This window comes from Homarus americanus, unplaced genomic scaffold, assembly GCF_018991925.1.
Source record: "Homarus americanus isolate GMGI-L3 unplaced genomic scaffold, GMGI_Hamer_2.0 scaffold32051, whole genome shotgun sequence".
NCBI classification, from domain to species: Eukaryota; Metazoa; Arthropoda; class Malacostraca; order Decapoda; family Nephropidae; genus Homarus; species Homarus americanus.
In genome coordinates this window covers 1,851-18,152 of record NW_024757346.1, presented here as the reverse complement: position 1 = coordinate 18,152, position 16,302 = coordinate 1,851, and the positions used below count along the sequence as shown (strand labels likewise).

Here is a 16,302-nt window from a genome sequence, read left to right as displayed (position 1 = left end):
GACAATATTTACCTAGATTTTGCCAAGGCTTTCGACAGTGTACCCCACGAAAGGCTGAAAATCAAACTGGAAGGGTACGGAATTCGGGGAAATGTCTAGCGTGGATAGAAGACTTTCTACATGACCGCAAGCAATGTGTGGTGATTAATGGCACGAAATCGTCATCTGTACCTGTAACAAGTGGGGTACCGCAGGGTAGTGTATTGGGCCCGCTGTTGTTTGTTTGTTTCATAAATGATATGCCTGACGTTGTACACTCCTCCATACAAATGTTTGCCGATGACGCCAAGTTATTTCGGGAAATTAAGAACCAAGCGGACTGTGAAGAGCTGCAGAAGGACCTCTGTGGGCTCCAGGAATGGTCGAAGGAATGGCTGCTGAGATTCAATGTCACGAAGTGTAAGAGGATGCACCTGGGGCGTACCAACGGTGAGGAGGCGTACCATATGTCCCAACGGGATGAAGAAAATGTACTAGTTGAGACTGTGTGTGAGAAGGACCTAGGTGTGTATGTTGACAATGAGCTGAAGTTCTCGGGCCATTGTGAGAAGAAGGTAAATCAGGCAAATAAATTATTGGGTCTTATAAGAAGGTCGTTCAGATATCTAGACGGTCCGTCCCTCGTGACGATCTTCAGGGGTGAAGTGCTTCCCCATCTGGAGTACTGTCACCCCATCTGGTCCCCGAGATATGCTAGGGACTGTCAGTTGGTTGAAAATGTTCAAAGGAGGGCCACCAAACTGGTGCCTGCACTTCGGCATCTCAGCTACCCTGAGAGATTGGAGCGCCTGAACTTGCCTAGCTTATACTACAGACGGGCAAGGGGGGACCTAGTTGAGGTTTATAAGCATCTCAGGGGGCACTACTCAGTTGAGTGTCCTTACTTGGAGCTGGCGGACGCTCGCCCCACAAAGGGTCACAGCTCAAGATTGAAAGCGCAGTCCGGGAGAAAACCATGAAGACAACTTTCGGAGTGAGGGTTATACTTCTTGGAACAATCTACCAGAGAGTGTTGTGACGGCACCAGTGTGAGCTCTTTCAGAAGACTTGACCAACACTGGAGCGGGTTCAGGTACATGCAGGAGCCGGTGCATGCCCAGTATTTGCCAACAGTGCGTGACAGAGACGTGACCGATCGCCCGGGCGGCTAGCGAGCCGACCTTTTGGTGAAGAATATAAAGGAAAAGAGACGTGACCGATCGCCCAAGCGGCTAACAAGCCGATCAGTGGCGAAGAGGATAAAAGTAAAAAAAAAAGTAAAAGTAACCACTTGTGCACTGGGTCCACACACTGCTGAATAAAATTGTCTGGCATTAGCTGAATAAAATATTAAAAGTGGTTTCCAAATACAGGGTAGTGAGGAGGTTAAAAAGGAAAAAAGCATTGTAGATGAATGCAAATGCTCGGTTCTTAATTTCCCGAAATAACTTGGCGCCATCGGCAAACATTTGTATGGAGGAGTGTGTGTGGTATGAGGAACTCCAGAGACAACCATTTTGTGATATAGAATATTATTGATATGGATATGTATTTTTGTAAGCTTCGAGGAGGAAAACGTAATTATGTCTTGTGAATCCGCGCTAGAACGAATATGGGGGGGGGGGGGAGACGCCATGGCGTTGTTTACATCCCGGGGCCCAGTAGCAGGTGTGTCCCACGTATTTCTTTGCTCTGTTAGAGTGTTTGATAGATTGAGTATAATAAATGTTATATGAAGAATGTGATGATCTCGTGGAGGTAGTTTGTAAGCCAGAATAAGGCTAATTCTAGCGTTGCTCTCCAGATATTCACCCTGGAGTGAGTCTACACCACGGGTTTATTATGTATTGTTTAATTCCTACTACTGTGTGGTACCCCTATGACAACAGTTGATGCTTGTTTTGTAAGTATAATAACTAGTTATGTCTGATCTAGGTCCCAGCCTCTTCCTTCTCGGGTGATTTCTAGAGTAAATAATTGAGAGAAGACTACAAGTGTGTCCCATCCCTGAATTGGGAGTTCCCTGCTTTGTGCTTTTAAGTCAGGCCAACAGGTTGAGACACAAGCTGTTTTGGTCAGGACTTGAGGATGTTGACCAGAGTCCGCTAATATCCTTCAATATTTAGGTAAGTAGAAGGAACTCTTTTTTTTGTTCCATGTATTTGATAATATATAACAAATTAACTTCCTAATGGCATGAAAGAAGTTATTGTAGGTCGTAGTTATGGCGGAAGACGTGAGGGGACAGCCCCGCCTACTGTAAATGATTCATCGCCTTTAACCAATAATTCGTATATCTATGATAATAATTATATACATTGGTCATGTAATTGGTGAAAGATTTATATTTGTACTGTAATATCCATGTAGATACTGTTTTAGTTAATGGATACAGATGGTTGCCACTTTATTTACGGTAAGAAATTAAAGTTAATCTTATATTTAACGGGTATAAAGGTATTCTTGGAAGAGATGACTAAAACCAGCAGGTGTTGTTCAATTTCTTTCATTTTTTCAATATGTTCTTACCATTATGATATATTTTAAAATCTAGGTGACATTTACTAGAACCTATTAAAACCTGATATATTTATATAGTTTTATTTATGACTTGTGTAAGTTTTATAATTTATTTAGTGAATTTTCGATCTTGCACTGGTATTTCTCTCACTGTTATTAATATGTTTTTCGTAATGTTTAGACAATCTAAGACATTTTTCTTTTGTGACATTTCCGCCGGAAATTAAGGATAACCGAGATATTAATTTTTCAATATTATTAGATTTGGTCATTCACGAGTGTTGTCATTTGTTGTTTACGTCTCACGGAGGTCTGACCGCCCGTCGCGCAGTGCTCCTTACCTCCGTGTTGGATTCTTAAGCATCTACAGCGCATGTGTGGGGGGTGGTGTGGGAGTTTCTTATTGGCTATAGGAGACTTATAATTGGGCGAGAGTTTTACGTCAATTGCAGATTTTCGTCGGAAAAATAGTGTTAGGTTAGTTAAGGTTAGGTTTGGTTTTGTTAGTTTCTTGGTTTTTTATTTATGTGATTTACCCAAAGAACTATTGATTTCCGGCTGAAATTAATATTAAATTTGTTCGAAACTCATCGAGTAACATTGAAAAAACATATTTTTAATATCTGAACAAAGACCGGTGCATTTGTGAAAATTTACCATTTATTTTACAGTGTTACAGACACCTTCTCCAAGTGATACGCCATGACAGAAGTGTTCCGGTTCGGCCTCGTGCCCATCGCTTGTCGTGCCCGGAATGAGGACCGCAGCCGTGAATACCGACCTATATGAAGTTAAATAGCACTTGCCTGGCAGGTAAATTGCCATCTAATTTTCAAACTGAGTTGTATCGGTATCACTTTTCTAGAAGAAGTTTTTGTAATATTTGATGATCTCCCACCAATCACATTTCAGGATGCAATCATTCTGCTAAGTTCTAAAATAGATATGTTAGGTCTCACCATTACCTATAATATGTCATGGAAGCCACACATCCACAACATTGCTAAAACTGCCTTCCGAAAGCTGGGAATGCTGTACAGATGCCGTAGCTACTTTACTCCTGAGCAGTTGCTTCAGTTTATAAGAGATTCATTTGTCCTAACTTGGAGTACTGTGCTCATATCGAGGGTGGCTCTTCTTCTGTCCATCTGTTAGATAAGGTGGAATCAAAGGCATTTCATCTTATTGACTCTCCTCCTTTAATTGATAATCTTTCATCCCTTTCTCTTTGCTTCAATGTTGCTTCACTCTCTTTTTTACAGGTACTTTAATGGCCAATGTTTGGTGGATTTGGCATCCCGTGTACTGCCGGCAAGGCCGTGGACTTGTAACGCTCGTATTGCCCGTGGTGCCCACAGTTTCTCTGTGGGCAATTCAATTTCTTTTTACTCTTATTTTTTTTGCCCCCTAGGCCCCATTGTGGTTCAATGACCTGTTGCTGGGTGGCCTATTCCCCGTAAAAAAATAAAAAATAAAAATAAAAAATAACTGCAACCACAGAATTCTGGAAGATTAGATTAGGTTATTCTTTGGTTGCTGTAATCTGCAATTTTACCTAAGTTTTCAGCCAGACAGCTGTCATAATACAGCATAATCACTGGGGGGGGGTTCAGTCCTCTTTTTTATACCTGAGCAGGACTGGTTTCCTCTTCTGGTCATAACATGTTCAAAGCTTCTGATCTCTCCCAGTTTGTACCAGAAAGTAGGTGGAGTTAATTTTATTTTATTTTTTTTTTCATTGTTAGGTTTAGATTTTATTTAGCTACTTAGCTTCTCTGTAGTTTTGTTTTGTTTCTCTAGTTTTGCAACCTCAGTGCATGTGTGTGTATTTCTTACAGAAGTGGCATTGAGTCTCAACAACAATGAAGTGAATATATATGGCAGAGCTGCATCAGAGTGGAAGCTTCAGGAAACACTCCAGGGTCATGATCTGCGTGTCACAGGCATTGACTGGGCTCCCAGCAACAATCGCATTGTTACATGTGGAGCAGTAAGTTTACTGTGTATTTATTTAACCTTTTCATGTGGTTAAGGCATAAATAATTTAAGACTTTAACTTTATCTTTTTTGGTTCAGTTAGTTTTGTATTGTAGCATATACATTTTTTCACTCGGCCCTTAACATACGCTGGTGTTAGGTTTGAGAGATACCCGTGAATGTTAAAAATCCGTGTACTTTTGCCCCCCCCCCTGAAAAACCCCTGGCCCCCCATGTCCTTATTTACCATATATACCTGTGTGTAGTTCGAGTTTTTAAGACCAAATTATTTGGCAAAAAATTGGAGGTCAACCTCTAAACGGGTAATAGTTTCGTTAGGTTGAAAAATATTTACCAGTAACTACCAGTAAACTATGGAAACGACGCACCACCGGCTGTGAGTGTCGGTACAGTTGCCAGGGCAGATCTCTTGCGTCATCATAGGAAGCCCAAAGTAGCCAAATGCATGGTATGGTATACACAGGACGATGTAAAACAAAGTATTCATTTTTTTAAAGTTTATTTATAGATACTGTACATCAATTTTTGTTCATTACATTTGAAACATCAATCTTTGTTAATTAAATTTGAAACAAGTACAGTACTCCCTCTTTATCGACGGGGGTTACGTTCTGTAAACGGCCGTCGATAAAGAAACCGTCGATACCGTGATGGTTGCGTAATTTTTCTAACTATTATTAGCATATGTTGAATAAATGTACCTTTAAGCATTAATGCGTTTCCTTTACACATAACCTTAAATAATAGTGTATAAATAATAATATAATAAGTGGAAAAAAATACTAGCAAACTTACCATTTAATTTATTGAAGTGAACATCGGTCCTGACAGTAAACAATACAGTATATACAGTATATACAAGTGTGATGATTGAGGCTTATTAAAAGCCTGACCAGTCAGATGAGTATGATTAGTCAAGGTCTGCATCTTCTTGAGGGGTGTGGGCAGGTACTGCGTCTTATTGTTGTGAGGTGCCGGCAGCTTCTACGTCTTGTTGTTGTTGTGAGGTGTCGGCAGGTTCGGCGATGACAGGCACTCGGCGACTGAAGAAGTTGGTGATGGTGGTCTGTGCTTTCTTGCTTCTCATTTCCCTCTGCAGTTCAATATATGGCAACATAACATTTTCAATAGCTCTCTTTGCTTTAAGGGACCTATCAAGGGAGGGATCAATGTCATAGAGACGAGCAGAGAGGGCCTTACTCATTCTTATCACTTCACCAAGATTATCTAAAGTTAAGTTCTTATTTTCATCATCACTCACTTCATCGTCTGTTTCATCCTGCAGCTCCACTAATTGTTCTAGTTCATCACTTGTAAATGGGTCCCCAACATTTCCCAATAACTCTTCTTGCACCTCTTCCGCTGTTAGGTCAGAGAACCCTTCACCTCCAACTTCATTTGCCATAGTTATTATGTTGCGTAACTGAGGCTCGGCTGTTGGGAACCCTGTGAATGTTGGGACAATTTCAGGCCACAATTTTTTCCAACATGATCGGACACAGTTCTGCGACAGTTCATTGTGGCTTTCAGCGATGAAGTTTATGCACTGTGCAATATCAAATTTCTTCCACATTTCTCTGGGTGTCACATCAGCATCCTTATCAAGGCACTCACGAATCATGCTGAAAGTCTTCTCTGCATATTTAGCCTTAAACACGACAATGACTCCCTGGTCCATTGGCTGGATGATGGAGGTGGTGTTTTTTGGCAGGAAAACCACCTCAATGTTGGGGTGGGCAGTCTTGAGTTCTTCAGAGTGGCCAGGGCAATTATCTAGACATAATACCACTTTGAACTCCATGCCAAGTTCATCCAGATAATTTTTCACCTCTCTAGCAAAGCAGTTTTTCAGCCAATCCACGCACAAATCAGATGTCATCCACGCTTTCTTGTTGTTCCTGTAGAAAACTGGTAGCAAGTTCATGTTTTTATTTTTGAGAGCCCGAGGTCGTGCGGCAGTGTATAACAACATGGGCTTAATCATATGCCCTGCCGCATTCCCACATAGCATCACTGTCACTCGGTCCTTCGCAACTTTAAATCCAGGGGCACTTTTTTCCTCTTTAGAGATGTAGGTTCGGCGTGGCATCTTCTTCCACCATAGGCCTGTCTCATCAGCATTAAAAACTTGTTCCGGCCTATAACCCTTTTGTGCTATGTGGTTAGCAAACTCTGCAGGGTATGCTTCCCCTGCCACAGTGTCTGCTGATGCTGCTTCGCCAGTCACTTTTATATTATGCAGCCCATAACGATGTCTGAATTTCTCAAACCATCCTTTGCTAGCTGCAAATTTTTTCAAATTGTCACCATCACCATCACCCTGATCATCACCATCACCATCACCAACACCATGATCATCACTTTTAGAAAACCTATCATAAAGTTCCTTAGCTTTCTGCCTAATAAATTTCGAGTCAAGTGGTATGCGGCGGCGGTTTAGGTCCTCTATCCAAATGTTCAGTGCTTTTTCCATTTTAATGAGGGCATCATCACGCACATGGCTTGTCACTTTTGATGTCACTGGTGCACTTGAAGCTAAAGCGTGCTTCAGATCCTTTGCACGTCGTTTAATTCCACGCACACTGGATTCGTTGAGCCCAAAGTGGCGGCCAACAGCTGCATAGCTCATACCGCTGTCGAGTTGTTTCAGCACTTCATTCTTCTCATTCAGCGTCAGCACTCGTCTTGCCCTCTTAGGTGTAGATCCAGAGGGAGCAGCAGGTCGTTTGGGAGGCATAGTGATATAATTTCATGTGATGAACCACCAGCAAAAGTTGAAAATCAAAGACTGTTGCCCACTCGGCTTGGCTGATGTTTGTGTTCAGGGAAGGCGGGCCGCGGGTAGGCGCTAGTCACGCCACTAGTGCCGCCTAGCGGCGAAAGTACAAACAAGGCCCGCGGAGTTCAAATAAAGCCAAAATAAAAATCCCGGCTAAATAATCCGTCGATAGTCGAAACCGCCGATAAAAAATCCGTCGATAAAGAGGGAGTACTGTATAGTAGTTTTGTTAAACGTAATGTACAGTATTTAATATTAAAATGCAAAAAGAGCTATAAAATCAATTAATACTGTACACCCGTAATGTACTGGCTGGCATCTCCACTCGTCCCTGCTGCCGCCAGTCACCGCTCGTCCCCGCTCTATGCCTCCGCCTCCTCCACATCGTCACTACTGTTGTATTAAAATAATATTCTATCCTAATTCACTTGAATAAATACTACAATACCATATTTCTGAATATTTTCATTAAAATCCATCAAAATCATTTTCCTTGTCATCGTCTTAAGCACCAAACAGCTCTTCCCAGTCTTCTCCTTGAACAGGGCTAGAGGGTACGTGTTTTTCAAATCGTTTTCAATTAAAAAAATGTTACAGCACATGTATATTTTACCTAAACTGCACCTGAATGAATATATTCTCAGAAAAAAATAGTAGTTTTGCTGAAACGTGGTGTATTTCAATGTAAAATAGGATAAAATACATGATGAAAACAAAAGACTTTACCTAACCTTCCGATGTTCAAGATATGTTACTCGTTTTTTTAATAGTTTTTGGTTTAAATACTGTTATATTACAATGATATTCTATTCATACTGTGCTTGATATACTACATTCACGGAAATGTAATATTTTTGCTGAAATGACGTCCGTATTACAGTGGAAAGTGGGATAAAATCGTGACGAAAACAATGACTTTCGCTTTCTTTCGTTCAAAAGATGTTACCGTAATCGCTTTTCGAATGGTTTTCAGTAAAAAAACTGTTGCATCACAAGTGAATTAGGATTGAATATTATTGTATTACAACAGTTTTTTAACTGAAAACCATTCAAAAAGCGATTACGGTAACATCTTTTGAACGAAAGAAAGTGAAAGTCATTGCTTTCGTCACTTTCCACTGTAATACCTACGTCATTTCGGCAAAATATTACATTTCCATATTCTCAGAAATAAATAGTAGTTTTGCTGAAACGTAATGCATTTCAATGTAAATTAGGATAAACTACACGAAAACAAAAGACTTTACCTAACCTTTCGATTAAAATATTCTTATATTAGTAATATTCTATTCATACTGTGCTTGATATAATACATTCACAGAAATGTAATATTTTTGCAACTACAATGCTGATGTCAACACAAGCGTGGTTACAGCGAGACTGACTGAGTGAGGGAGAGCTATGCGTGTGTGTGTGTGAGGTTGCAGGAGCGGGCGGTGTCCCGTGTTCGGTGCCTCGTGCGAGTTGAATGGCGCGCGATTTGAATGTACTTCAATTACTTCAATGTACAGAATATTCCTCCGGCGGGGCAATCCGCGTATTTGCAAATCCGTGTATGCTAAACCAGCGTATGTTAAGGGCCAACTGTGTGTGTGTATATATATATATATATATATATATATATATATATATATATATATATATATATATATATATATATATATATATATATATATATATATATATATATATATATATATATATATTCTGTGTATATAGGAATTTGCCTGGTTTGAGAGGAATGACCTGACCTGACCTGACCTGACTAGTCACGTCACCCCCTTTAAGTTCAAGTTGGTGTGGGGATTAGTGGATGACATTATTATGACCTGACCTCATTTTTTTAAGGTCACCCTGTATATTTAAGCCTCTCTCTGTCCAGGGGTGAGTACAGACTAGAGAGAGTAATACAAATCAAGGTGTATAAATACAGAGGAGGGTGAGACCAGGTCCACAATGGTCAGGTATTAGGTAATGACCCTACTAATCTTTAAATAGCACACAACGGTTGGTGGTCAGGTCAGATGGTCAAGTGACCCGGCCTTCTCACCTGATCACAAATCTTCTTAATTACAAAATTGTCCAGCTTGTACATGCTGTTACTCAAATTCATGTTGAATGCTTCGGTATGTTTAATAAGACTAGATTCTATGATGTTCCTACTGTCAATTGACTTACATGGTAATATTGAGGAGGCATTATCCCAGTCAATGCAATGCTTGTTATCCCTCAAATGAACAAACAGAGCATTGGATTCCTGGCCTGTCCTAACACTGTATTTGTGTATATATACACCTTGATTTGTATTACTCTCTCTAGTCTGTACTCACCCCTGAAGATGTGAATTACACGAAAGCGCTTGGGAACTTCGTGTTTTCTTCTTTCCTTGTGGTTATCAGCATATATATATATATATATATATATATATATATATATATATATATATATATATATATATATATATATATATATATATATATATATATATATATATATATATATATATATATATATATATATATAGTTATATATATATATATATATATATATATATATATATTTGTTTAACAGTGCATGAGTTTTTAAATGCCACATTGACGTTCCAGATTTTTAGTTGTAAAGGAATTTGAGAAAAATTTTTGTGAAATGGTAATACTAAGAGATTCTTATGGTCATGGGTGGGCTTGGGATTGGTTCTATAGAAAGATTTCTTAGTAATGTTAAGGCATTTGTCTATGAAAGATCTAGGGTACTGAAGGTTCAAGCCAATATTATAGATATATTTATATTCCTCATCAATAAATTCCGGGCTGCAAATTCTCAAAGCACATAAAAACAATGATGAAAATACTGACTGTTTGACTATTATGGTGGGCAGAATAATAATGAATGTATGAACACACATGAGTAGGTTTCCTATAAATACTGAACTTAAAGGTGTTACCTATTCTGTGGATCAGACAGTCTAGTAAAGGCAATTTACAGTCATGCTCTAATTCCACAGTGAATTTGAGCAAGGGGGCTAAGTTGTTAAGTTGTGGCAGTTGAAAAGAAACTATTAAGTAATATTTTACCACCTTCAGCAGTCTGGTTTAGATATGTTGATGATGTATTATGTCTCTGGCCATGTAATGAGGACCTAAAAGCATTCCTGCCACAACTTAACAACTAAGCCCCCTCGATCAAATTCACTGTGGAATTAGAGCCACATTTTATCAAAAGTTTTTGATACGTCTCTGAGAACAATATTGCACTGGTTTTTATTGCTGACGGCATTAGCTATTGATTCTCAAATTAATGCAATAGCCGTGTTTGTGCCTCGGTTCTTTCGGAATCCGTGTTGTCTGGGGTTATATTTGTTTTCCTGTTCTAGATAGTTTCTGAGTCTGCTGTTGACTATTTTTTCTAGTATTTTCCCTGGTGTTTCTAATAAGGATATAGGTCTGGGGAAGTGTCCTGTTGCTAGTGAAGCGTTAAAGATCTGTGGGTATGTTTTGAAGGACTGTTTTGTTTGTCTGACTTAGTCCAGGTGCTTTATTTTTAAAAGTGGTTATTATGTTTCTTATGTCTTTGTGGTGATTGGCAAGGTTAATGTGTCTGCACTGATTAGTATGTTGAGGTCTATTGTTCTTGGTGGTTGCCATTTCTGTGTGTTTAGTGTAAGGTGTGTTGTTACCATCTGTTCTGTTACTCTACAATAGTTTCTGTTTCTTCTGTCATTTTATATATGTTACTCCAGAAATTTCTGAAGATCAGTTCTTTTTCTACAGATTCTCTAGCTTTTACCCCGTTGTCGTCTATAAGATGGCTGTTATCTATGGAGTTAGTGCCCATTAGTTTTTTGTTTTACTCCAGAAAAATTTTGGGTTGTGATAATCGGCCTCTGTGTTTGTGATTATCTGGTTCCATTTGTCGTTGTGTGATTGTTTACATATTTCTTTCAGCTCTTCCTTTAGGTTTCTGAAGAGAGTTATTGTTTCTTGGTTCCAGCCGTGAGTATTTGTATGTTCTAGTATATTATTCAGTCTTGTCTGGATTATCTTCTGTTCGTGTGTTAATTGTGCGTGGGGTAGTGTGCAGTAAGTTGTTTTGGGGGTGTTATTTTCCATGGCTGTGGTGACTTTAGAGTACCATGTTTCCAGGGCTATGTCAATGTCTGCTGTGTTATTATGTCGATGTATTTGTTTGTTTGTGTTGAGTTCTGCCTTAAAACCCTCCCAGTTTGCTCTGTTGAAAGAGAATCTAGGGATGGAGGGGATTTGTATTGGTGATGTTGATAGAGTGATAATTATGGGCAGGTGATCGCTAGTGATGGTTGGTCCAGGTTTCATGTGTTAATTCAAATGGTGATCTCTATTGGTCAGAACCATATCCGGCTTCCCGGTGCTTCCTGCAGCTATGTAGGTTTCGAAATCTGGGCCCAGGTGTGTGATGTTGCCGTTTTCTAATAGGTCGTGTATAATCTTCCCCCTTGGGTTTCTGGTTCTGTGTCCGAGTATGGTGTGTGTCGCATTTAAGTTTCCTATAAAATACTGTGTGCTGGTGTGTTACGTCTCATTAGTTTTAGTAAGTCGCCGGTCGGGAATGTTTGTCGTCGGCAAGGTAAATATGTTGTTCCGATTGTTATTGGGCCTTTAGTTGTGTTGATTTCGACTGCTAAGAAGTAGGTTTGGAAATTGTCTATGAGTGTATGTTCAGTTGATGTGTGTAATAGTTGAAGAGTTTTATTTTGTCACTGTTTTTCCGTCGGTGTGAGTTTATGAGAATTATGTCTGGGTCTATGCTGTTGTATATGTTTGTCAGTTCTGTTTTTCTTGTATGTGTCCAGGCCAGGACGTTGTGTTGTATTATTTTCTGTGTTCTGTTTTGCGTCACATAGAACTTAATAACGTATTTAAATTTTGCCAGATCTCTCAGTCCTAATTATTGAAGTCTAAATTCTCTGATTTGTTATATTTCATAACTATTTTTTTATCATGTTAAGTGTTCTAGAGTCCCTCTTCTATATGTATTTGAGTTGTTCCTTCTTATATCCTTTTGTGTCTCAATTGATTCTATATCTAAACGTCTGTTGACCTGGGGTTCTCTCTACGTGTTGACTCCATTGATTTGATTTGGTTATTAGTTATTTGGGAGTGGGTTGTATCCATTGCAGTCTCTGCTCCTGTGCAATTTTCTTGTTGTGTTATTTTATCTTCCCTTTCTTTGCTGGTGATTCCTAGACTGTTTTTGGTTATTATTTTGAAAATGTCTGCTGATGGGGCATTGTGTGGGAAGTTTACCTGTGGTAGGTTGTTCGCTGCCAACATTTCTCTGATAGTTTTTCCGAATGTTCCCGTGTTAGCCGCGTTGATTTTGTGGGCATGTATCGGTGTGGCTAGTGTGGTGAAGGGTAGACCCTCGTTAAAACGGACCCCTTTAATCCCGATATCGGACGAAATCTGAATTAAGCGAGGGACTGTCCGTGTCAAATTTCTGGTTCTGGGATTGTCCGATAGATGGCGCGTGCGTGCCATCTGTAGTGTCTTGCAACTTTGTTATTGCAGCATAGGTTTTGGTTTGGTAAGTTTCTATATGTTTGTTCGATTTTTCCTTTTCCTTCATGTCTTTGATGATATCCTTCCTTACTGGGCATCGTGCTGCCAAAGTGCGGTGATGTCCTTTGCAGTTCGGGCATTTTCAATTTTCATTACGTGTGTCTTTAACTTCCATATTTTCATACGTGGTACAGTTTTGTATCAACTGTGGTCAGGTCTTCTTCATGAGTGCTCTTTGTACAGCACAGCTTAAGCATTCATTAGTTATTTTTGACAGATAACTAGTTATAAAGGATAGATCCTGAAATCCTGTTTGATAATAGAGCCTAAAAAGAATTAATGAGATCCCATCCTCCTCCTTTGATGTCATCATAAGAGGTAAGTGGATTATGTGGGGTTGATTCTTCTTCCCGCTCAGTGATAAAGTCTGACAAGTAAATAATTGGTAACTCATGTGCTGTGAAACCTTGAGAGTGATTTCCATACCTTCCAAGCCACCATGGACAACCTTGCTTTGTCAAACATCTGATCATGGGACATGGTTAGGGGGAAGTTGGCTGATGGTCAGTTTAGCCCTAATCACTCTAGTTTAGAGCTTCCAAGGGTTCCAAGCCCTCAAAGTTTGGTGGACACATTTACAACTTAATCTTTATGATGTTATTAAAAGACATTATGCAGCTTAGAGAGCTGCCATCAGGTAATCATGGCTATGCACACAACTGTGGGAAATGGACATGAAATGTTGGAGATGATTATGATGATATCAGCCTTTTCCTGCTATGGGTGGAGAGCAACTGAAACAAGTTGTCGTCACTCCTACTTTATAGTTAAGATTTCAATTGTGTTTAATTACCTGTTTCTGAAAGAGACTTTCTTGTTGCAGGTGACCTTCCTGGAAATTACCGAGACTTAGTGTGCTTTGAAAAAATCCTCTGGAGAGTGGGTCCAGGACTTACACCTGCAAACTTCCTGTTTCTTGGGTTGAGGTGAGTGTTCTTCTTCACTGACAACATGTTTGTTTATTTCTGTGAATTAATATGTAGTAATATCGAGATAATATGCATGTTATAATAAAATTTTGGATAAAATTAGAGCAATACAGTCATGGGGCGGGGCATCTTTTCTCACCTGAGAAAAAAATGCACTACAGATGCTCCTCTACTTGCGAAAGAGTTACATTCTTGAGTCTTGTTTGTAAGTCCAACTTTACTCCTGTAGATACCAAACTTATTGTAAAAACTGAAAAGATGATGGATATTTAGCCCAGCTATACCCTTTAATACAGCCTTAAAACCTGGCTCACTCTTCTCCTCTTAGGTAATGTTTGTTTTATCTGGAATTTTCTTGAACGTTCTTAAGTAGAGGAGCACCTTTATAGTGGTGTTTCCTTATTATTTCACACTATTATACTTAGCAATATTATAAATCTCTGGCTAATAATAGGGACGGAAAGATAAATACTGATAGGCAAATGAGTTTATTATTATTATTTTATTTTGGGGGGTTTATGAGGGGGGTGTAAGACGAGTGCTGTTTTTGGTGATCATTAACTTGTTTTACAGTATTAGTCCACAATAATAAGAAAATTTGGAAGAAAAAATTCGGTTATTGTTGGGGTTGAGGCAACTAGATATGTCTAATTACAGCAAATGTGTTATTGTCAATTTGTAGGTGAAAGATTTTATCCTCAATAGATGTAGGTTAACATTACACCTGGAGGCAAATGCCTAAAGAAGGAAGGATATTCCTTTTAGTTGTGTGAAAAAATATTAAAGAAAGTATATTATCATAAGTTTTCTTTTACAGAAAAGATGTATACTACTCCCACGAGGAAAGAACGACTGTCTTTGATTATATCGTCAAAACGAAGAGGTTCGGAGAGGTTAAAGGCACAGTGTTTGGCAGGATATGGCCGAGGCCCAGGTAATACTACACCTCTTACTGCAGTACCTGTTCCTGTTATAGCACATGAACCATCATGTTTATTAATACTCTACTTGTTTTATGCATGCATACATACAGTCAGCCCTAAACATACACGGGGGTTAGGTAAGAGAGATACCCATGAATGTTAAAAATCCATGTACTTTTGCCTCCCCCCCCCCCCTAAAAAACCCCTGGCCCCCCCATGTCCTTATTTACCATGTATACCTGTGTGTAGTTCGAGTTTTTAAGACCAAATTATTTGGCAAAAAATTAGGGGTTGACCTCTAAACGGCTAATAGTTTCGTTAGGTTGAAAAATATTTACCAGGAACTACCAGTAAACAATGGAAACGACGCACCACCGGCTGTGAGTGTCGGTACAGCTGCCAGGGCAGATCTCTTACATCATAATAGCAAGCCCAAAGTAACCAAATGCATGGTATGGTATACACAGTATACTGCTAGATCTGGGGGTCACTAAATCTAAGGGGATAATTTAACTCTAATCTTAATGTCTAAGGGTCTCTGCCACCAGACCCCCTCTGGACAGCATGTAGCTCGTTAGGTAGCAGGCAGAGTGGACTAGGCATTGGGTTAGGTTTTCCATTGACCAGATCGATGAGGGTAAAGAAGGGGGAAACCATAACATGTCTTAATTGATTTATTCCTTCTAAAACATACTGGTAAAAACAACATACATGAATTGGCCTTCCTCAGAAGAACAACGGAATTTTGGTTACCCAGCTGGGCCCCAGACTCCTACATTACTGGCGGGTCATCCACCCACTTATTGCATAACAATCGGTGAACGCCGTATCTCGGTCGTTCCTTCTTACAATATCCTTTAACACATCAGACTGTTCCACTGGTGTGGATTTTAGCACCGTCGGTTATCATACATAGTAGCACCATCTCAACACACCTGTTACACTCCATACCTGCAAGTATGTGACTCCTTGTGACTTTTAGGTATACACAACGGGCACCTCGTTCGCACACCGCCCTCGGTGGGTAAAGACGAGGGCTTCACCTAGAGACATACCAGCACTATTTCTACGCCTGGTATTATAGGTCGCTCCAAGTGACGACCGCAGTTTCTCACGGTCTCCTTAGTTGTGACTATTCATGTGGAGTGTTGCGCTGGGAATCCACCGGTTCATAGTGGACTGGTATAGTGGGGAGTCATTCCCCACCTGGTGTGGTGCTCAAGGAGACAATGGCGGCCGGGCGGCAAGATACCCCGACCACGTGGCACCTGTGGTGACGGCAGAACGGGAAAGACTAAGCAATAATGCCTGGCGGGCGGTTATCCCACCCCTTAACACATCCCTATCACACTTATATATCCGGCAAAGCTTTAAACTGTAGTAACTGCTATTTATCAACCTTACTTGTAGGGCGGGATATAGCCCGCTAGGACACTGACCTGTGGTGACGGCAGAACGGGAAAGACTAAGGCCGGCTTCCCGCCGCTTCTCGTCACATAGGCCTACAGTTTCCAATCCTCAATTTACACTTTTGTTTCTTATGGTTCTCCCCTGAACACTTTACGGTATATTGTCAC

General features: G+C 39.9%; 1 protein-coding gene across 2 annotated transcripts; it reads left to right on the top strand.

Annotated features, from left to right (window-relative positions):
• Positions 1-1,536: 1,536 nt before the first annotated feature.
• On the top strand, positions 1,537-13,757 carry LOC121857439 (actin-related protein 2/3 complex subunit 1A-like). 2 transcript variants are annotated; one of them, XM_042353491.1, is made up of 5 exons: positions 1,538-1,647; positions 1,915-2,105; positions 3,171-3,268; positions 4,338-4,489; positions 13,697-13,757. In XM_042353491.1, exons 3-5 carry the CDS (start codon positions 3,202-3,204, stop codon positions 13,724-13,726), a joined length of 249 nt encoding a protein of 82 aa, XP_042209425.1. In that variant the 5' UTR covers positions 1,538-1,647; positions 1,915-2,105; positions 3,171-3,201; the 3' UTR covers positions 13,727-13,757. The 2 variants fall into 2 exon arrangements, 1 of the variants encoding a protein (XP_042209425.1); XR_006087186.1 differs by lacking the exon at positions 13,697-13,757 and having other exon boundaries at positions 1,537-1,647; positions 3,179-3,268; positions 4,338-4,404.
• Positions 13,758-16,302: the final 2,545 nt, after the last annotated feature.

Bases quoted from the DNA above. Each gene is read 5' to 3' on its own strand.
- LOC121857439 (XM_042353491.1), top strand. From the start codon at position 3,202: ATGACAGAAGTGTTCCGGTTCGGCCTCGTGCCCATCGCTTGTCGTGCC. The intron at 3,269-4,337 runs GTGAATACCGAC...TATTTCTTACAG, and splicing joins CCGGAATGAGGACCGCAGCC to AAGTGGCATTGAGTCTCAAC. The intron at 4,490-13,696 runs GTAAGTTTACTG...TTCTTGTTGCAG, and splicing joins GCATTGTTACATGTGGAGCA to GTGACCTTCCTGGAAATTAC.